Source organism: Camelus dromedarius, chromosome 31, assembly GCF_036321535.1.
Source record: "Camelus dromedarius isolate mCamDro1 chromosome 31, mCamDro1.pat, whole genome shotgun sequence".
Taxonomy (NCBI): Eukaryota; Metazoa; Chordata; class Mammalia; order Artiodactyla; family Camelidae; genus Camelus; species Camelus dromedarius.
The window spans coordinates 11,170,191-11,192,851 of NC_087466.1; the positions used below are offsets into that span (position 1 = coordinate 11,170,191).

A 22,661-nucleotide genomic window follows, 5' to 3' on the forward strand; every position below is an offset into this window, starting at 1 on the left:
CTGAAGGCCCTGACAACAGTGCCCTGCACGCAGTAGGCACTCAGTTAAGGTGAGCCATCCTTGCTGTCATTAATGGACGCTGTTACTGTGAGCACGTGGGCAGGTCACTTCCCTCCTCTATAAACTGGGGACAGCAGTACCAGCCCTGGACAACCGCAGTGGTCGCCGTGGGTGCCCCATCCTGGCGGCCATCTTCAGAGTAAGTGGGCAGCTCTGGGACACGTTAAGGGCTCCCCACCTGCAGGGCTAGGGGTGTCTCTGGCCACAAGGGCACACAAGGCCAGGGCACGGGGCAGGCCTGGAGTGTCAGGGATTTAAGCCCCCTGGAGAAATGTCCCAGCTCCCTCGACTCCCAGGGGGACAGTTCTGAGGGGCGTGCTGCACAGTGGCGCCTGCTCATTGCACCCCCCCGCCTGGCCGAAGCAGGGCCTCACGTGGCGGGTTCACTGAAGAGCATCTAGATTTGCTGACATCATTTAATGTTAAAAAAAAAATTAGTTCTAACATGTAAAAACAGGAAAGGCTACACAAGAATCTCCATTTCTAGTTTCTCCTGAATCTGGCTGATCTGGCCACACTGGGCCCATGTCCCCACCTAAGGGTAACCAATGCACTGTGTGCTAGTTGCCCATGGAGACGGAAGACTGCATTTATTTCCGTGTTTTCTGCCTGTTCCAGGAGGGCCCTGAGCTTGCTACTCCCCGAAACAAAGGGCAGGTGAGGCCTGGGCAAGCAGAGAGGCCAGGTGCAGCTCTCTCCCCTGCTCGTCCCTTGAGGGGAGAGGAAGGAGGTTGGGGTGGAGAGTGGAGGGCGAGATTCCAGGTTGGAACAAGGCCCCACAACCTTCAGACTCAGTGGCCTGCTGTCCCAGGCCACTGAGGGACACAAGCAACCTGCGACCCCCACCCCTGGGGACATTAGGGTGCTGGAGACACTAGGCGTACGTAATGAGAGGGGCCAGCACCCTGAAGGCTGGGCTGGCCCAGCACCCCCTTCCTCCTGACTCACAGCCCCTGCGGGCAAAACCCCCAGGCCCTCAGATGGGTCTGCACCCCGGGGCTGTTTACAGCAGGCACACACTCGATGCTCACAGGATAAAAGGCACTCAGCCAGGCACCTAAGGTCAAATGAGTGGCCCTAATGGGTACAAGAAGGCTGTTTCAGGGATGTGCCTTTTCAAAACACAGCTGGTCCTGCTAGAAACCAGGTGTGACCTGAAAGCCCTTTGCTCAGAGCCAGCAGGTGGGAGACTGGGCTCTGGACCCACCTCTGCCACCTGAGGGATTTAAGGGAGCTGCTTAACTCCATTCCTCAGTGTTCCTATCTGTTAAATGGGGCCTCGGGCCTCGGGTCCAGCTCTTCGGGCCCCAGGCAGCACGCTGGGTGTGGACTTACAGACATCCCACGAGCTGGGTGATGTTACTCCCCATTTTTCAGGTGCGGAAACAGCTGTTCTAGAGCTTTTTGGAAGACTCCCCCAATGGGGCCTTGAGCTCAGATCAGGCTGGTCCTGGGGCCTTCCTGTCACACACGCCTGTGGTCCTGTGTCTCAGCTGCCCGCCCTGCAGGGGGAGACACCAGCCCAGACGCCTCGGAAGGGACTCCTCAACAGGAAAGGTATGAAACAGACTGAGGCCGCGTGGTTGGCAGCACCCACCTGACTGCATCAGCCATTTTCCCAAGAGGCTATTGATTCCCACCCCGCGGCCCGGTAGAATCATCTAGGAAACCGGATACCTGGACCCCACCCCCAGAGGATCTGATGTCAGTGGCCTGGGGTGGGCACTGGCTACAAAGCCTGTTGTGACGACTGCTGTCATTAATCAAGGTGCTAAGGACTCTGGCCCCCTGTGAAGCAGGGGACCCCGGTACAGCCAGCAGGTCAACCTTTCTCTGCTCTGGGTGTCCTGGGCAGGACGACACAGGAGTTTCAGGCGGCTGAACTGGCGGCTCGCCATCCAGCAGGGTTGGTGAAGGCTCCTGGCCTGGATTATCGTGGATTTAGCCCATGGTAGGGCTGTGGGGCTGGGCTAAGCCTGGGGGCTTTGGGGCTTGGTCCTGCATGTGTTTGCATTAGTTACAGATGTGGAGCAGCCTGTGAGGACCGGGGAGGCAGGGGAAGGTGACTCATTGCAGAGGAAAAAAGAAAAAGAAACTAGGAAAGGCTGGAAGGCATCCCCCACTCTCCTGTCTCAGGCCTGGGGGGGGGGCTTCCCTTTTCTAGGGGCTCGGTTGACATTAGCTGTCTCTCCCTCTTCTCTTGGGATAGGCCTTGGGTTGGAAGTAGAGGCTAAGAAGAAAGAATCGGTAACATTGTCTCAAGGGCCAAGGTGGGATGCTGTCTGTACCAGGATCTGTAAGTGGGATGTGAAGGAGATAAACAGTCTGGGTGGGTGACTATAGGGAGGACTGTGGACTGCAGCAAATGAAAAAAAAAAAAAAAGGGCATGTAAAGGACGAGGGGTAGGCAGACCTGATTTCTAAAGAGAGATCAGAATCTCGATTTTAGATCAAATCCTCTGATATAAAAATAGTGGTGACTAATTTAAAAAACACCTTTTTTCTTCTTCTAGGCAAAGATAAAGATCTGGGGCTGTCCTCAGCCGATGGCTCACCAGCGTGGCCTCTGCTTTTTTCTCTCTCTCCTCTGTCTACAAACCCCTACTAGTTTCACTAGTGGTCATGAAGCAGTAATAACAACCTCGCCGTCTGTGTGTTTTCCTTGGGTTTCTCAGGCCTGGACCAGCCTGCAGTTCAGAAACAAACCCGGCCCACCCCCTGCTGCCAGCCACAACCCTGGAAGCAAGTCCACCCTCCTCCTGCCCCTATTTCCAGTACTCTGGTCCCCAGGTCCCGGATTCCTCGTCCAATCCGGGCCCAGTCCCTTCCCCTCCCAAGTTGCTCTGAAATTCTCCTCCTGTCAGTTTAATTCCGTGATCGATGAGGAAGAGCAGGAGAAATGGCCCGGCACAGCTGGTTTCCCCGTTAGCCCTAGCAGGGATTCCTGGCCTCGCTGGCGACGGCTGAGTGAAATGTTTGCAGAACGCAGAGAACACAAGTCAATAACAATTTAGCTGGATTGGGAGCAAGTACCTTCCCCGCACGGACAGCATCTCCCAGGGGAAGGGGAAGAGAGTGTGTAGAATATTGCTGGAGCGCTTGGAAATATTTCCAAAACACCACTCAAAGAGGCTCGGGACACGGGGGTGGGAGGAGGGAGGAGGGGGGTGACTCGGAGGACACCTGCTCCAGCTTGCTTCACGCCCCTCGGGCCTCCCCAGCACCTCTGCAGGGAGGAACCTTCAGCTCTCTGAACGTGGCTCCCTCCCCACAGCCCAGCCATTTCCACTCTTGCTAGCAGCTGCCACCTAGGAGCCACCTTGACCAAGACAATTTCTGCTTCTTGATTTTTATTCTCTCCAGTTCTGCTTCCACCAGCTGGGGTGTGTGTGAGAAACAGTAGGTCTCCATTCCAATTTCAGTCTCTCTCCTGGTGCTGCCCACCAACACGGCTGGGAGCCGGAGAAAGAACAAAATTCAGCACCCTGGACAGGGGCGGCAGCCCGCTTCCAAGGAGGTGGCGGGCACACCTTTACTACAATCTGGGACAGTCCCCCCTCACCTGCTGGAGACTTTGACACCTCTGGAGGAAGGGCCGCTACAGCAAAGCCTTAAGGAGGGAACTACAGGCACCCAAATGGAGGAATAAAAACCTAGGCCAGGAGGGCTTATAGGCATGTCCTGTCCCCGGGTAGCTGGAAAGACCCAAGGCAGAGGGATATTTTGAATAATAAATTCTGTGACTTCACATACTTGCTTGAACTTTCTTGACTGTGATTTTTTAAAGCCCGATGATTATGTTTTCACGGCCAAGATCAAGGAGGCATATTTGCAAGGGCTGGCGTAGGGATAACAGGCTCTCCTGGTCCCCGATCTTTTGAAAATGTTCTGTCCTATGAATGATTAAGTTATGGAAGGGGGGAGGGTTTGGGGAACCGTTGTAGGCTTTAAATATCATCTGTATGCTGATGACTTCCAAATTTATATCTCAGCCCAGGCTTCGCCCCTGAGCTCCGAACTCATAGATCTATCTGCTTGACATCCCACGGGGAGCCCTAATAGGTGTCTCAAACCCGACGTGTCCAGATCACCCCCACTCCCTACCTGCTCTTCCCAGCCGCCTAGGCCTCATCATTACGCAGCACCGCCGCCCTCTGAGTGGCTGTTGGCTCCGAGCAAAAATCTCCATATTGGCCTTAATTCCCCTCCTGCCTTCCAGAAGCAAGTTTGGCTAGCTCTACTTTTACCCCATATGCTCAATCCACCGGCCTAATTCCACCTCTCTGGTCTCTGTCCCTGCTCAGACCGCCGCCCTGGCTTGGGGGGACAACTGTAGTGGGTCCTGCTTCCATTGCTGCCCATTTACAATGCACGCCCCACGTAGCAGCGAGGATGAGTATGAATCAGGCCATGGCACCCTCCCCTTTAAAAATCTTCGAGAGACCTCCCACTGTACCTTGAATAAAAGCCAGGCTCCCTGCCCTGCCCCACAAGGCCCCACCAGGGAGCCCTGCTGGCTTCTCCAGCTTTGTCTCCAACCAGTCGCCACCCTGGATTTATTCTCTGGCTGCAATGGCCTGCTATGAGCATGCTTCTGTCCCCGGGCCTTTGCCCCTGTGGCTCCCACTGCCTGGAATGTTGGGCTGGCTGGCTCCTTCCCATCACACAGAAGTCCTGACTCCGCGGGAAGACTTTCCCCAACCACCCTACTGGGAATCTCTCCTCCCCCTCGCCTTTCTCAAGGAGGAGATGGTGTTCTTTCTCATTTCTTCTGCAGGGCTCGCAATCATCAGCACTTTCTTGTTATTTACTTCTTCTTTTTTTTTTTTTTTTTTTTTTATCATTTATCTCTTCCACTCAAATGCCAGCTCCATGAGGGCAGGGGCCTTCTCTTTTGTGCACTGCTCTGTCCTCAGGGCTGAGTAAGGCTTGGTAAGCGGGGGATCAATGAAGGACTGAGTGAATCAATGAATGAATGAAGTGGGAAGCAAAGCAATGGGGTCTCCGTTCCAGGAAAAGCTGGAATGCTTATGCAGAGGGCTCTAGCTGGGGGGATGACGGTATGGTTATGATGCCTCTAAAACTGTACAGTCTCTGAGAAAGGGGGGGTTATACGGGAAGAATTAGCCACTCGTGGTTTTAGATAAAAGAGGGCCAGCCATTCCACAAGCCCTAAGGGCTGTAAACTTTTCCTGTAAAAGGGGAGACAGTAAATATCTTAGGGCTTTGCAGGTCTTAAGGTCTCTGTCACAACTACTGGACTCTGCCCTTGCAGTGGGAAAACACAGCTTGAGACACTATGAGAAAAACATGCATGGCTGTGTTCCCCCCAAAAACCTGTCTTTACAAAAACAGACTGCAGGCTGGATTTGGCTGTAATTTGCAATGATGGCCCTACCTGGACCAGGAGCCCAGATCTGATCAAGGGGGGCACAATTTGGAATTTAGGAACTGCTGGGGATCTACGGAGTGGTGAAATAGGGTAATCCGTCCTGTATGTGCAAAGCTGTATGCCTTCAGGCAAGTCCCTAGACCTCTCTGGGTTTCAGTTTGCACCTCAGAAAACTGGGAACAGCACCTCTCTCCAGGGGGTTGCGAGGCTAAAATGAGACTGAGTATACGAAACCACCTGGCATTGCCCCCTGCACATAGTAGGTGGACAAAGCTCTCTCCCCCTCTTTCTTTTTTTCCTGATTTGATCTTTAATAAGAAGTCACACAATTGCCTCTTTTCAGACCAGTGGTCTTTCGGGGGTCAAGGTTAGGGCTACCTGGCTGCACACCAAGCAGGGCTCCAGGTGTGGCTGCATGCCTAACTAGCTGTGGGGCTTGGAGCGTACTGCCTGGCTTTTCTGAGCCCTGGTTTCCCTACCTGTGGGGTGAGGACCAAGACGAACTCAGGTGGCGCTTGCAGTGCCCGCTTCGTATTAGATGCTCAATTAGAATGCGCCCTTCTGACGATCCGCTTCTTATTTATGTTCATTCATTCACCCCACCAATCGTTAGTGAGTCCCTACTCTGTGCTAGATACAGGGTCACGACAGGGGACGCAGAGAGGGCCTTGTTCCCCGGAGGATAAAGCCTTGCAGGGAGTAGAGAGGTTAAACCACCACACCCGTGAACACAAAGTGCCAGGGAGACGATGGAGGGGAGGTGTGACGAGGCAACTCTGAGGACAGTAGGTGTCTGGGGGAAAAGTCGAATCTCTGACACTCTGGCTGAGACCTGAAGTCAACGACAGGGGAGGGGAGCAGAGGGCCAGGCTGATGGGACAAGGGCCCCAGGAGTCAGGCTCCTTTCTGCCCGGCTAGGGTTGGGGGGCACTGTTGTGCTGGAGGCAAGTGACCAACGGGACGGGTGCCCATCTGGGCCTGAAGGTACCAGATCTCACATCCCAGGTTGGCCAGGCTCAGCCGGGCGGGCGGGCGGGGGACGGCGCCACTGCCAGGCACTTGCCATGCCGGTCATGTCTGCGCTCCCAGCTCCGGAGGTGAAAGGTGCAACCGCTAACCACAGCCCATCAGTCCTCCCAGCTGGAATAAGACAACGCCGGGAGGCAGAGCAGCGCTCCCGGCCAAATAAAAGCCTGTTTGCCCCGGCCTCCCTGGATGTGCGCGCTCGAAAACAGAGGGTTCTGCGGGCAGACAGGTTCCGTACCATTATATTCTGTCGGCGGCGCTCTTAGGTACCGCGGCTGCCGGAGCCCTGAAAGCTTCTCGATGCCGCGACCCTGCTGGTTTGTAACACATTCGGGAAGAAAAGGACGCAGCCAGTGGCCGACTTTCCTCTTTCTTCCCTCCGTGCTGTCTCTGTTCACCCTCCCACATGCAAGGCATCGAAGAATAGCACTTCACCTGCCGGGGGTGGGGGGAGCTGCCGAGTTGCAGCTGAGAAGGCTGATTCTGGGCCGGGAGGGGAGGCAGGAAGAGGACAGGGGAGAGGGGAGGGCAGTTCTGAGGAAGAGGGCCATCTTGCGCTTCCCTCATCACATCACCGCTGTCGGGGGTCAAGGTCTTTGCCTCCATGGGACAACTTTTCGAATGACTTTCAAAGACCCGCTCTTGGCTATTCAACTGGATGGGTATTTCATAAACATCAGCTTGCAAGGGAATGTCTGATGCCCTGCCATGACACAGGGACAGTGGATGAAATCAGAAGGCTTACCCTTGGGGAGAGGGTGAGGGGAGTTTGAAAGAAGCTTTTGTGGCTGCTAATTGGGGAGCCTGGATAAGCAGTGAGGTCCAGACCAGGTGCTGAGTTTGTTTAGTTCCCACAACTGTGTCGGAAGGGAAGACATCACGAACGCTGTTTTAACAGCCCTCGCCTGCCGCCTGCTCCTCCTCGTCGCTACTGTGTACTAACAAGCACCGACCATTCGCCAGGCGTGGGGACCAGGTGGCATCTAGAGTCGAATGCAAACACACCGTCCTGAGCTCTGCCTAGGAGACGGGCATGTTCATTCTCATACATCCCCGCCTCCCCCCCACAACACGTGACTTCTGTCCGGGCTTATAAAAACCAGGATTCTCCTTTACATCTCATTCCTCTGCCCAGAGAGCAACCTCCCTTGGCCTGACTCGACTGCAATGCAAGGAAAACGGGGAGTGTTCTTGGCAAGCCCGAGAAGGAAGATGCATTAGCGCCTTGCAGGGGAGGGAAGGATAAGTAATGCTTGCTGCCTCCTCACTAAACACCCGGAGCTTTAGAGGCACCATCTCCTGTAAGCCCCCCAATTCCCTATGAGGTAGGCACCCTAATCCCACTGTACACATGACAAAGATGAGGCCGAGTGACTCACCTGAGGTCACAGAACGGACATGGGGACACATACTGGGGTGAAACGCAAGGGGCAGCGGTCCACACCTGTGGATACGAAGCCAGCAAGATGGCTAATAGCCCAGATCTGACTCGTGACTCGGCCACTAGGAGCTGGGCGCCCCAGGCAAGTGGTCTGCCCTCTGTATTCCTCAGTTTCCTTGTCTGTGAAACTGAGGGTAATAAGAGGATTTACCTCTCAGGATTCCACAGGATTAATCCCCGTGAAAGCTCACAGATAGGACCTGGCAGGGAGTAAGGCTTAACAGATGAAGGTTGTCAGAATAATAATAATAGTCATTAGTATTATCTGGCCTGAACTGCGTATCAAGCTGTCCACCTTGACCTAGGCTTGTCAGGGACCGAGGGAGGAGAGAGGACGCCTGGTCACAGGGCGGCGGGGGGAGGGGGGCGCTCTCGACCCACCAGCACTCTGTCCCCACGGCCTCCCAGGTCAGCAGCTGGTCTGTGGGAGGAGCTGATCCCCAGACGTAGGGTCACGCGGGGTAACTCATGCTGATTTCACCGGCCACAACGGGGCCAAAACACCTCTTTATCACTCTGGCCACCTCCCACTGTTGCCGAGGGCAGCTCAAAGGCCACGGTGTCACCAGCAAGTTTCCTGCCAGGCCCGGCTGAATGGTTAAGATGCCTGCCTTTCATTCCAAGGCCCACCTTCCACAGGGAGCCTCTGTCGTGGCCTCAGTGCTCAGGTTGGGCAAATGGGGCTTGGGGCCTCCACCTGAGATCTGAGTGCCTTCCTGGCACAGATCAGGGCCGGAGGGGTTGGGAGGAACTGGGCATGGATCCCACTTGCCCTCAGTCTGCCAGGGCCCTGGCAGCTCTGAACAATGCGGATTTCAACACAAACGAGCTGGATATTTTTCGCCACAGGGAAGGAGCATGGTGGGGTTGGAGGGGAGGGCAGGAGGCCAGCAGCCCTATTCTGAATATTCAGGGCTGCTGTGGGTACCCCGTTTCCAGAGAGATCAAGCAGACAATGGGGTGGGTGGGTGAGAGGGCTGACTTTTCCAGAGCACCTGTTCTAGCCAACTGGTCTACCCTCCTGCTCTCCCGCAGCATCCTCCGGACATGGGAAGGAGGCACTGGCCACGTCCCTCCACACTCGGGGACCAGGTGGTGGTCTCCGAGGCTCCTGCTCTCACGGGACCGCAGGGACGTCACTTCCTCCCTGTGCCCCCCACCACCTCCTCACTGCTGCTCACCTTTGTGTGGCAGGCTCTGCCTGCGAACCCTTGGGGTGAAGTCTGTTCCCTGCTGGGACCCTGACATCCACCCTGGTGCTGCGGAGGGTCTCTTAAGGCTCACCTTCCAGAACCTGGGAGGGCAACAGCCCTTCAGAGGAACTCAAAAGGAGAGGAAGCACACGGCCTGGCTCTGACACTCAGTGCTGGCCTTGGGGCGAGGGGCTTTTCTCACCTCTGTGCCTTGGTTTCCTCATCTGTAAATGGGGACAAAGTCACACGCACGCATAGGGCCTTCAAAGAGGACTGGCTGTGCATGGGGGTGTGGTGATGTGCTCTGGAGTTGGCCTAGAGTTCCAATCTCAGCTCTGTACTCTCCGGCTGAACCTCCCAGTGCCTCAGTTTCTCTGTCTGTGAAATGGGGACAGCAGTGCCTACAGTGGCTAGGGCTGCTGTGCGGGTGAGAGAGGCAATGCGTGTCACATACAGAGATGGCCCAGCACAGGGCACATCCTTAATAAACAGCACCTGTCCCGAGTCCCCTTCAAAGCTCAGCTGGTCTCAGTTCTCTCATCCATAAAACGGGGCTAAGCATGCCTACCTCAGGCGGAGATTCAGGGGAAAAGGTGGACAAGTAAACTGCCGCCTCTCCTGCTGTTACTACTCTACCTGCCCCGGTCTGGGCCTCGGCCTGCAGCGGATACGTGGAGACAGCCAATCGCACAGAAACACTTCTGGCCACGTCTTCCCACTGGGGTGAGGCAATAATGCTGTCTTTGGAGCTCAATTTATTGAAGGGGGCTTCTCTCCAAGGCAGGGCAGAACTGCTGAGCTGGCGCTCCCTCCCCCGCCCCCGGCCCCGGGGCTGGGTGGTGGGGACACGGGAGAGTCCCTTACACAAACATTTGCCGATGGGTGCATTTGGGCCTGTCAATGGCTGTCGATAAGGAGAGGCTCCCCTCCCGCACGCCAGGCTTGCGGGACTTATTGAGCTGTGCGCTGTACTCAGCCCTGATTTCTCTGGCCCCTCCTTTGCCTTCGCTCATACATACCCCAGCCTGAGGGCTGGGCTTGTGACGGACACCGCGGGGCCCAGAGAGGAACTGATCAGTGACAGAGGTGAGCATAAGGGCATGGTCTCCGCCCCGGGGGGAGGCAGCAGTCCAGTGAGGAGAACTGTAAAGAAACACGTGACGACATGGCAAGGAGGTACAGGAACGGAGGCAGGAGAGCACAGGATGGAGCCATTACTGATCCTGGGGTGGAGTGCAGAAAAGGAGGGCTTCGTGGAGGAGGTGTCCTTTAAGCTGAGCCTTAAAGGCCAGATAGGCCCTTGCCAGGTTGTAGAAAAAACTGAGGGGCAAGGCATTCTGAGCAGAGAGAACAGTGTACGTGAGAACAGAGTCCTGCCTGGCGTGTGGGGACAGTGAACTCTGCGGGCGGCGTGGTGGGGAAGGACAGGCCAGAAAGACCACTGGGGTGGGCAAGGGGGTGTATTCTGAAGGGTTCAGCAGGCTGAGCTACAGTCCTAGGACTTCCATCTTGTCTCTGCAGTTCTGAGCACACTTGTGGGGATGCAGACTGGCGTGGCTGACACACTGCCGAGAAGCCCTGCTTGCTGGCCCCGAGCAAGACCAGTGAGACCCGCCTGGAAAACTCATGGCTCCCTAAGGAGGTGCCCTAAGTTGCTGCCTGATTTAGGAAGCCGAGTGTCCCTGGCGGGGACCATAAAAAGTCCTGGTTCTCCACACAGATGAGTGGAGCAAGGGCAGGCTCCGCACAGACAACTCCCAGACGGCCTGGCGGATGGGGACTCCCTGGGGTGGGGAAGGCAGAGGCCACCTGTGACCTCACAGCACCGTGGGCGACGCTGCAGGTGGGACAGTCAAGCCGCTTCACAAAGCCCGGCTTTCCAGGCAGGTGGGAGGGAGGGATGCACTCCCAGCCAGGCGGGGCTGCTTGCGGGGCTCCCATCACTAGGCCAATGGGCCTCAAATGTGAGGGGATCAGCAGCTGCCCCTCTTACTGCCTGGCCTGGACCACAGTGAGAGCACCTCTGAGATGCGTGGGAGAGGGACAGAGTTGGGACTGGAGTTCAAACATCCCCGAAGGTGGAGGGGAGCACCAGGGCAGTAAGGGGCACTGGCCATGCCTCCCCCGTGCCCAGGGTGGCCCACTTCTCGGGCTTTCTCTCATCCCCTCCTCCCTGACCCTCTGACAACCTGCTGGAGAAGGCAAGACCCATGTGACTGCCCCCTGCTGCTCTCTCCGACTTCACCTGCTCCAGCCACGCTGGCTTCCCTGTTTCCTGCTCACATCAACCTTGGGCAGCCCTTTTGTGGACACAAATGTCACCTCTGCAGGGAGGCCCTTCTGGACCGCATACTCAAGCCACCTGCCCAGCCTCTTCCACCTGGACCTGGAGCCCCACGAGGTCACTGCTGCAGCTCTTGTGCTGGGGGACAGCAGGTGCTCACTCAGTGTTTTCTGGGGATGGACTGAATAGTCAGTAAGGCCGTGTGACACCACCAGGGTGTGTGAGAGGTGGAGTAGGTCCTGTGGCCATCAGGGCAAGTGGATGGCACTCAAGCTGGGTAACTGAGGAGGGTCTAGTAAAGGGGTAGCAGGTGCAAGGAAACTGGGATGAATGGCCCCTGGGTCGGCCACCAGACCCCGGACAGAGAGCCCTGGGTGGAGAAGGCCACTGGATGTGAGCTGTGGCCTTTGATGGTAGCATCAGCCAGCTGGCAGCAACATGGCAGGAAGGGAGGCAGCAGTGGGGATGACCACCCTGACCCCAGGCTCCTCCTCTCCCTGACTTCCTGCTAGACCTCCGAATGACCTGATTCGACCGGGAAGCCAAAAAGGGCATGGAGGCCACTGGTGCCATCGCAGGTGAGCCCCTCCCCGGCACAGAGATGTGGAGAGATGGAGGGAAGACTGGGCACCTGCCCTCCGCAGCCCGTCAGTGGGAGGGCAGTTCTCCTGGGAGCCCCGCCCCGCGGCTCTTACCGTGAAAGTGCTCAGCTGTCTTCCGCCGCAGGGCCTGCAGAGTCACCTCGGAGTCAGCCCACTCCAGGACCAGCCTCCGGCCATACAAGTGGGTGCTGTGACACAGGGCGTTGAAGGCTCTCTGTAACGAAACACAGCACATCAGCGAAGACCCATCCGCAGACACCCCACCTGTGCTCTGGCCCGCACCACACACCTGAAGGCCAGCTCCGGGCCTGTGACGCAGGCTCTCTGGCGAGGGTGTGCGGAGCTGTTGGGCACTTCTAGTCAATTAGTGGGTTACGTGCCCAGGGACAGAGCTGTAAGTGGCTGTGTGGTCAATACATCCACCGTCTGGGCCTGTAATTGGTGCCTGGGCCAGGCGGCCAGCTTCCCTCCCACGTCACGTCCCACCTGGGGACGGCGACCCCGTTAGCAGGCTGGCCTCCTGCCTGGCTGTCAGAGACAGCGCCTCTGAGAAAGCCGAGCCTGTCCAGCCCCTGATGACAACCACGTGGGCCCCACACTTGCACTGGATGGCACTGTCCGCCACCCGCCCTCGGGATTCTGTCCCTCATCTCTCTCTGCTGCCCTCCGCCGAGCCGCCCGCAGCTGCACCCCTCTCCCACTCCAGCTCAGCAGCCTGGGGCCCACAAGCACTCTTCCCTCTCGACTTTTGCTGTTCCCGACCTCCTTCTGCACTCTGCCTCCTTCCCTTTTTAATTTTTGTTTTATAACAGCTTTACTGAGATATAATTCACATATCACACAAATCTCCCATCTGCAGCATACAATCCAATGGCTTTCAGTCTATTCATGGAGTTGTGCGACCATCACTATATCAATTTTAGAACATTTTCAGCATCATCACTTGAAAAGAAATTCCATACTCATCAGCAGACACTCCCTGTCCCCTTCTCCCCCAGCCCCCAGCAAGCACTGGTCTACTTTCTGTCCCTAAGGATTTGCCTATCCTGGATATTTCATTGAAATGGAATCACATGGCACTGGCGAGTTCCGCCTTAAACATCACAGGTCTCGAGCTAAATGGCCCTGTGCTGGGGTTCTTCCCAAAACACCCCTGAGGCACACAGAGGCCACCATGCTTGGTGGCCAGAAGCTTGGCTTCTGAGGCCACCCTGCCTGGGCAGGGTGGGTCCTGTACTTCCTAGCTTCAAGACCTTGGGCAAGTAAATGAACCTCCTCAGCCTCAGTTTCCTTGTCTGTAAAATGGGAGCGTTAATGGTACTCTACAGTTCTAGAGAAGATGACAGTGCAAAGTGCCCAGAACAGTCTGGGGCACATGGTCAGCACTCGAGAGATGCTAGTTTTCCTGGTGGTGGCGTTGCTACCACAGACTTATCTGCAATTTCTCTCACCAGAGAGGCCTCAGGTTGGCTTGGTTTGAGGAGGGTGGGCTCCAAGCACTGTCAGCACCGGGGAGCCTCAGAGGGTGCTGTTGGTGCCTTGTTCTCTGCTTTTAGGTTGCAGGCAGCGCCATCTGGTACAAGATGAGGCGCCGTGGGGTTTGCCCTTCTTGTTTCTTTGATGCTGCAAGGAGGCAGCGCATAACCAGGAAGGTTGTGGACTGGAACTGATCTCCCTCTGGCCTCATCTGCATTGTGACTATTAGGGGTGGGACTGGATCCCCCCAAAGAAAATATGTTAAAATCTTAACCCCCGGCACCTCAGGCTGTGACCTCATTTGCAAACAGGGCCTTTGCAGATGCAGTTAAGATGAGGACATGCGGGAGCAGGGCAGGCCTCTGCCCCAGTGTGACTGGTGTCCTTACAAGAGATGGCCACGTGAGGACACAGAGACACAGGGTGAACACACATGAGGACGGAGGCAGAGGCTGGAGTGATACCTACATGGCAAGGAGTGCTGGCTGTCACCAGAAGCCAGGAGACAGGCATGGAATGAATTTCCCCTGAGAAGGAACCAACACTGCGGATACCTTGATCATGGACTTCTGGCCTCTAGAACTATAAGAGGATACGTTTCTGTTGTTTTAAGCCACCCAGTCTCTCACAGCAGCCTAGGGAGATAACAGTGACCTTGGGTAATCCAACTGCCCTGCTCTGAGCCTCAGTTTCCTCACCTGTAAAATGGGACGAATCACAGGACTTCCACACAATGACCCCCGAGGGTGGCACACAGTAGATATTTGATAGACAATTGAATCTGAAAAGCACCAGTGTGCAGTGGGTGGGACAGGCATGTTTTAAAAATTAGACATGTAGCCAAAATTAAAGAAATGCTTTTGTTCTTCTCTGTGCTTTTCCAAGAAGGGCCAGGTGCAGGAAACTTTTTCTTTCTCCTTTTTTTTAAACGTTAATTTAAAAAACTCTTTCTGACTGCCAGCAGAGCCTCTGCATTTTTTTTCTATGTGGATATAAAAATGCATCTGGACTCCGAGCCTAAATGGCCCATTCAGAGCTTTAAAACACACGCGTTCTCAGCTGGCAACACAGAGAAACAGCCTGATTGGGGGAGCTGGGGTTTTAAGATGGTGGAGAGAAATTGGTCGGGAGTCTGGCGTGGCGGGTACTCCATCCTGTGCCAGGGTCCCTGAGGAGCGGCAGGCCCGGGGACACGGTCGGGTGGGGGTGGCCAAGAGGATGCATCTGGTAGAGCTAAGTCAAAGTCAGGAGAAGGGAGTAACAGTCTGGGAGGTGGGCCCAGGCGAGATGTCTCTACCCCCAGCCTCTCTCTCTGACTCCAGCCGTCAGATCTGTGTATGTTTCTTACCCTTGGAAACGCACTCTCTACTCCTGTGCCGCACAAAGCCTGGAGAGGCCTCTGGTCATTGGAGGAGCTGATAAAAATCCCCTCTCCGGCCTCCCTCTGACACCATGCCTTGCAAATTCTCATCTCCTTCTCTTTGGGAGGGCTTTTCACTCTAAGAGCTGAGGTGGCATAGTCGTTAAGACTGGGTGCTCTGGACCCTGGCTACTATGGTTCAAATCCCTGCTTCATCATTTATAAGCTGTGTGACCTTGGGTAAGCTGCTTAACCTCTCTGAGCCTCAGAGGCTTCATGTGTAAAATGAGAGGGGGCAATGAAGAATGGGTGAGTGGATTCAATGAACTATTAAGTCTAACACTTGCCATGCTGCCTGGCACATGGTAATTCTCACTGAAGGGTGGCTGTTGTTGTTACGATGATGACAATGATGTACGCCCTGGACTTCCCATCATCACACTGAAGAGCAGGAACAGCGGTAAGCAGGGTACAAAAAAAGCTCTTTTGTATTTGAAGTTAGAGCACAGAATGTGAATCTCCAAAAATAGCAGAATTACCCTTCCTGGTTCTAGTGCCCTCAGGTTAATACGGAACCAGGCTGCATTCCGAGCCCCGCTGCCTCGGTGGCTGGAATGTGGTGGCCTCAAACTGTCGCCGGCAGTGAGCACAGTGATTTGGGGCTAAAATTGGCCTTGGGTAATTCTGAATAATTGTGTTTCATTAAAAGAGCCTGGGGGAGCCTGTTAGATCTGAGACACCCGGAGAGGGCAGGGGGTGGGTGAGGAGGAGACACAGCCCCGGGCCTCGGGGGGCTCTCGGGCCAGTGCAGGAGAAGCTGCTGAGGGCGCAGAAGGTTCCTGACACAGCCAAGGGGCGCCTCTCTGGCCTGAGGTCCGCCAGCAGCTTCCTCCCTGGTCTCCGTGCCTACACCTGACTCCACTGAAACCCACACCGCCTGCTCCCCAGAGAGGAATTTCCCAAACCTCAGCCCCAGGCATGGCATGCCCTCGGGCCTTGGTCATCTCTGGACACCCGGGGTTCAGCGCAGCGCTGGGAGACCCGACAGAGGAAGTGGAAAGTCACACATTCCCCGCCCTCTGTTTCTCGCCAAATCCTGCTTGTTGCCTGTTTCCCTCCCGTGTTTCTCATCACGGATTATAGATCTTCAGGGTTCCACTCTAAACATACGACCGCAAACTACTCACGAGAGGAGACATTATTCTTCCATTTTAAGGAAAGGAAAACTGAGGCTATGGTTTGCATGGAGGTCAACTTCCTTCCTACTTTTCCTATCAGCCTCTACATTTTCCATCTCAAGGCCTTCATAACATTCCCCCACCCCGCCCAGTCTCAGAACGGCTCCCTCATCACAGCCTACTTGCCAGCGGCCCCTGCTCTCCTTGCACAGACTGCAGCCCGGTGCCCTCCCTGTGCCCTGCACCCCCAGCCTCCTTAGATCGCCTGTCCCGTTAACACCTGCTTGTACGCTGGGCTCCCTGGCTCGACCTTGAATCTTGTAGAGAGGCCTCCATCCTGTCTACCCTCGGCACAGAGTGTGCTCAGTAAATCTCCACAGAGCAGACCGCGGAGTCTCCCTCACTAGGGTCTTGAAAATACCACTCCAGACTGGGAGGTCCTGGCTGGAGATGTCCTGCCCCGGCCCCTCCAACCCCTGCGATGCAGACCCTGAAGGCAGCAGAGAAAGGAGCACGTCTCGCCCACGACTGTCCTGTCCGTACAAGTGGGATGCTTTGCCTTTGATCAGGACAAGACCAGACAGGAACAGTAACCATGCCACGAGGACTCGGCAGAACACCCAATCGCCCAGCTGGGTCACTGCTGAAGCCTTAAGGTCCAGGATGGAACCCTAAGGGGGCGCTGGTTTGGTGAGGAGGAGGATGCCATAGGAGACAAGACACCCCCTGCCCCCGTCCCGCTCTTTGGAGCCCCTTCCTGTCATCATCTGATGGGCCTGGGCTGGTTCTTCTTGCTCCCCCAACCCCCGACCCCCCCTCAACCCACTCTGTGCTTTCAGAGCAGACTTCCCTGGACGGCATAACGAAGGCTCTCTGGCCCTGGGTCCTATTTAGGATAAGCAAATGGGAGGCTGGAGGGAGAGGGCAGAGAGGTCAAGGTGCCTGTTCCCTTGCTTCCTCCCTCCAGGACCACAGCTCCTGCTGGTGGCCCCTTCTTGACCGCGAGGGCTCTCACCTGTCCCTGGCGAGTCCCTGAGCCCTTCTTACCCCTCCATAAATCTCTTCACTTGAACCATCTGGGGGTGAGATCTGTTTGCTGACCCAGATGGCCACCTGAAGTCCCCCTGCCTTGACCCGGGACAGATGGCCTGCCCCCTTCAGACAGCAGGTCTCAGGCCTCGGCCCTGCTCAGACAATCTGAGGCCCGACGAAGACTGCTCTGAGCAGGCCCGGCCGGCGTGCAGAGCCGCCCCTCACCCGGTTCTCTGCCTCGGCTGTCCTGGAACCACACCTCTTTCAGCTCCTCTGACCGAAGCCACCAACTGCCGGCACCGGGAGCCCTGGCCTCCAGCCCCGGCGAGACTGTGACTAGGCCTGGCAGCCATCTTTCCAGGACAGGGAAGGCCCTGGAAGGCCGCCAGCTCAGCACCGGGCCCGACCTTTCCACGGCTCTCCCTGGAGACAGGCTTCTGCCTCTTGGCAACAAAAGCCCGTTCGATGCCCTTGGCAGGACTCCTCTCCCAGGGGCCATGGCTGGGGCCGGGGCTCCTATCTTGAGAAGCCCAGGGCACCCTCTCGGCCCCTCTGCTCTGTCTCCTGCTGAGTGGGAGGGCAGTATCTCTCAGCAGATGCCCAATCCACCTGAACACAGACGATGCCAACCTGTCCCAAACCATCTGTGCCCCCGATGCCTGGACGAGGCATGGCCTACGCTGGCCAAGAATGACCACGTGAGCTCAGAAGCACGGTGGCCAAGCCAAGGGAATGGGAGCACCGGCCCTGCTGGGACTGCTGGGGGCTTGGCTCCTCTCTGCCGAGGGCCTGTGACTTCTGGGAGGGAAGGTCTGCTGCCCTGGGATGTTTCACATCGTCTCCACATGGACAATGTCCTGTGCTCTGAGGGACAGATCATTTCTGTCCCTATGCCAACACTCCCGGGGTCCTGTAAAAGAGCTCCTGGCAAACCTTGCAGCTACTTTTGGCCTCCACAGGGAAGGAGCTGGTTCCTGGGCTAAGTGCGGCCCTTTGCATTGGTGACTCTGACTGTGGGCACCCTGGTCCACACTAAGCTGTGACACCCTGGAGCTGAGGGCAAGTTTCTAACAGAAACACTCAGGGACTCATTTTCCAGGCTGTCCTGTCTAAAATTTCTCACGTGAATAGATGTCTCTTCCCTCCCTCCCTCCCTCCACTCAGCTCAGCTCAATTCAACTCAATATCCCCCGAGGACCCACTGCGAGCCAAAATTAGGGGACTCAATTAGGGGACGGGAAAGTGACACCCCGCCTCTGACCCTGGAGAGAGACAAAAGAGCCATTCAGCAAAGAGGGCCGATCCCAAGTAGCCAAGGGTCTGAAGTGACGAGGCCACGAGGCGGCGGGACCTGGTAATGGCCGTGGCCTTGAAGTTAACATTCCAGGAGACAAAAGGCACAGATACCGAAGTGTCTAACAGCAGGGCCTCCGAGCCGCGGGGGCCCAGGACACTCAGCCGCCTGCGCTGCTTTGGCGCCCTGGGCCTTGGGCTGCATGAAGCGCTCGGCAAGCATCACTCCACTTAATCTTCAGTTACCTCAAGCGGCAGCGCTATTATTTCCGGCTTCGGGGATGTGACGCCCCTTGTCCACGTTCGCACAGGTGGAGAGAGGCCACTCTGACTCCACAGGCCATGCTGCTAACCACGTGCGGCCCTGTCTGTCTGGAGATGGCTGCCAGGATGACACACCCCGCGGGTGCCCTTCAGACTCTGGCTGCACCCCCATGGGCCCCTTGCGGGGGCTGCACTCCACACCCTCCTCGCATTCAGTTTCGCGACTGTGTGTGCTGAGCACACCCTGCTGCTAATCTGCTGGCGATCGCTGCCTGCGGCCCCGGCGCCAAGCCAGGAGGTGGCTGGCCCTTGCCTCAAGGAGCTTTGCCTGCCTCGCTCATCGTCACCTCTTCCCACCACCGGTCTTCTCTCGACAACGGATGCAGAGAGGCCTGATGGGACCCCTTACAAAACCCTCAGCATCATCCCAACCGGGGTGGGCCGGGGCCCTGTGTCTACATCCCTCCCTCTGCCCCCTCCCCTGGCAGCGTGCACCCGTGAGAAGTGAGAGAGGAGACATTAACTGGTGCGACCCTACAATTAAAGCCGTGGTTGTTTACCACAGTGAGAACAGCTCTGCCTGCCAACGCCAGCCGCCATCACGTCTCCCTACTGCCGGCTCCCCCCAAGTGTTTATTTAAGCCAACACATTGCTCTGCTAATTGGATAACATTCCATGTGAAAATAGACCTTTTAAAACAACAGCAGCGGCGGCAAATAAAAACAGCTGCAACTGCAAAAGTACAAAGGCTTGGTAGGCTCGGGGAAGGGAGGAATTAAAGGCGCACGCATGAGAAAAAACGAGTGTTCTGGTTTCCAGGCCGGGAGGCTGCTCTCTGCCTTCTTCCTCATCTTCCTCTGTGACCAGCAGGTCTAGGAAAAGGGAGAGGAAGTGGTAGCTTCTAAATGGAATCCCAATGGCTATTGGTGGCCTCTTGGCCAACGAGCACGGGCACACCTGGATGGGAATCCCAGGTCACCTGCCCAGGTGGAGAGCTGCTGCCGCCTCCAAGGCTTGGGAGAGCTGGAAGGAGGCAGCGTGTGGCTGCAGAGCCCACTAAAGGAATGCCTGGTCCCCCTCTGGGGCCGGGAGGAGCTGATTTCAGGCTGGGCTTGTTCCCAAGAGATGTTTTAAGGGCCAACCTCTTGGCCTTCCTCCAAAATGTCTAATTGGTGAGTCCTTTTCTTCGGTGAGGGGTTGGGGCTGGGTGAGAGGTGATGGGGGTGGTGGAGACAGGAGGGGGCTGGCGCTCGGCTTGGCCAGAGCTGGCGCTCAACTTAAGTAAATACATAATGAAGGGAGGAAAGGCTGAATACATGGGCCTTGGAATCAGGTAGACACGCGGGGTTTCCCAGCGCTGGCAGGTGGCGCCATCCGTCTGGACCTCGGTCTCCCCATCTGCCAAGTGGCTTCCTACCACCTAGCTCCCAGAGTCCCGGGGGGATTTAAAATTACGCATGCAAATGCCCAGCACCGTCCCTGCCAAAGACAGGCTTCTAGAAGTGGACAGTTTTCTATCAATGCCAAGAGGCTGCCCTTCCAGAAACTTCAGGGCCCAGAGAACCGCGTGGAGCCCGAGGCACGACAGACGACATTCGTACGCGCAAGCGCAGACCCAGGCCACCGGGGAAGGCCACGGGGCGTTCAGGATGCGTTTGTGTCCTTGACTTCCTGTCTGCCATCAACCTTTGCCCCTGCTTCCCTCCAGCATGTGGCGGAAGGTTCTTTGAGAAACGCGGCCTCATCACACCTAGAGGTTTAGATAATACCGGCCCTTTCTGAGGGGCTGACATTCGTGCCAGGGACACCGGGAGCTGATGAAGGTCCTAGGGTGGGAGAGCACGCCAGCTCGGGAGCCTGTGATGGGCGCAGGCGGCTAAGTCCACCCCCAGTTTGGCATCCCAGCAATAGAGCCACGTCCGGCGTCCCGGTGGTTCCCAGGATTCTGTCGCAGCTGCACACATGGAGCTTAGCAAATGCTTGGAGGAGCCCGGGAGGGAGTTACGCAAATCTCCCGTGATCCCGGGGCTGCTGCTGGTTGGGACGACACAACGCGTGTGCGGTGTACGTGTCACATACAAAGGCGGCGTGGCCGGTCGCGGGAGCTCCTGGCCATTGTCATCAGTTGCCTGGTTACTCTGAGCTCTGCCACAACAGGCTTCGTGGAGCCTCATGCTAGGGTTCTCCTTCCCATTTGAGGGTGTGTGTGCTTGACCCAGAAGGGCCTGATAGATGATGGAGTTCCCGAGGATGTGCGGGGTGGAACGTGAGAGTCATGGAGAAAGGCCAGAAGACTCAGAGTCCCGTGTGCGGGGAGGACACAGACGGCCCGTGCTTGGGGCCGAAGGGAGACGGTGGCGCCGAGGAGATGCTTCTAGGGACTGGCCGGGGTGCCTAACTCTTCTCTCCTCTGCTAGCTGGCGAACTAGACTGGTTGATGTGGGGGTAAGAGCACTGTGCTGGGAGTCACGTACCTGGGTCCAAAGCCAGCCTGGAAGCTGTTAGTTTTTTCACTGCTTTCCAGAATCAGGGTTCTACAATCAGCCTTTGCTCCCTCCCTGCCCTCCCCTAATATGCGCCCACCCCCCTTCATCTTTTCCTCGCATCTGAGGACTGCTTGGGGCCCCAAATGGAGGTTTACATCTCCAGGTTCAAGTGCTGCTGATGCCAAGAGAGTGATGACCACTTATCTTCACGGAGGGTGCCCCGTGGCAGGAACAGGGGGCAAAGCCCTTGATGAGGGGTTCGAGTGGTCTGCGTTCAGTCAAGCCCTGGGAAGGATTTCTAAAGCAGGTCTTGTTCCTTGAAGATTCACAAAAGGAGAGCTGCTGGGGGTGGGAGGTGGGGTGGGGGCTTGTCTTGAGAAACTGGGGGTGCTGGAGGTTCCTCTACCAGCCCTGAGCATTGGTTCCTTCTGCTGAGATGAAAAAAGATCCCCGGGGTTTTCTTACTCAGTGTCTCCTGGCAGCACCACTCTCCCTCTTCAAACTCACGCTCACCCTCGAGCTAACCAGATATTTACAATATTCAGAATTCTATTCACCAATATGCAGCATGCACGGCTCTATGGGTCAGTGGAGAGCGCTAAATGTTCCACTCGGGAGACAATAAAGTTCTTCAGACAGACGGGGAGAAGGAGAAGGGGAAGCCACGGCAGCTTCTCCGGGAAGCAAAAAGAGCAAAGGGATCTTTGCAGGAGAGGTGCGCTCCTGGCGGGCGCGTACTTTGTGGAAGACCAGCTCACTCGGCGGCGGCACAAAGGGCCCGCATCCCGGTGCGGCGAGGGGGACAGCGGGGCCAGGACAGCTCGGGGGCCAGGCTGCCGCCTGTCGGAGGCGAGGGGCAGCAGGAGCCAATCCTGAGGGGCTGTGGGCTGAGTCCTCGCTGTCCTCGGCTGCCCTTTCTTCTCCTGGAGCCCAGAAAGGCAGGCAGGGAAGGGAAGGAGGGGGAGGAGCCACCGCCATAAATCACCCGTGGGCGGTATGGAGCTTTGGAAAGAGCATTTGCAGCCTGGCCTCTGGTGCCGGGTGCTGGCCAAGTGGGCTTTGGCACTGCCCTGCTGACCTAAGAATCCCCGCTCTGTTCTAAGGATCCAGGGAACAAAGCCGTACTGACCACAACCTGGCGATGGGCGTGTGCAATTTCAAGGCTGAAAGTCCACGCCTGGTCCGACCCTCTGGGCCACGAGAGCCATGTTAATTCTGACACCAAGCTTGGCTCTGGCGCGAGGCTGCCGTGTGGAAGGAGGTTGGCGTCTCACTGAAGGGGCTCTGACACCTTTCCTCGCTGCTCCTTCCTTATCCCTTCTTTTTAGATCATCACCACTGTCACCACCAACACAGTCATCCTCTTTATCACAGCTAACAGAGTTCACGGGGGCCAGATCCTGTGCTAAGACTATCATCCCATCCAAATCTCACAACGAATTGATGGGGAAAATCCTATCACCGTTTTATAAGGGGGAAACCGAGGCACAGAGAAAGTGAGTCACTTGCCCAAGGTCACACAGCAGGTAAGTGGCAGTGCTCGTATTCAAACACAGGCGGTCTGGCTTAGAGA

General features: G+C 56.5%; 1 protein-coding gene across 4 annotated transcripts in view; it reads right to left on the reverse strand.

Annotated features, from left to right (window-relative positions):
* Window positions 1-22,661, reverse strand: part of RBM19 (RNA binding motif protein 19) — a 132,083-nt gene that overhangs the window by 31,111 nt on the left and 78,311 nt on the right. For all 4 annotated transcript variants that reach the window (XM_031442856.2, XM_031442852.2, XM_031442854.2 and 1 more), the window contains exon 23: window positions 12,092-12,212. In XM_031442856.2, the coding sequence (XP_031298716.2) occupies window positions 12,092-12,212 (121 nt within the window). The remainder of the gene's footprint in view (window positions 1-12,091; window positions 12,213-22,661) is intronic.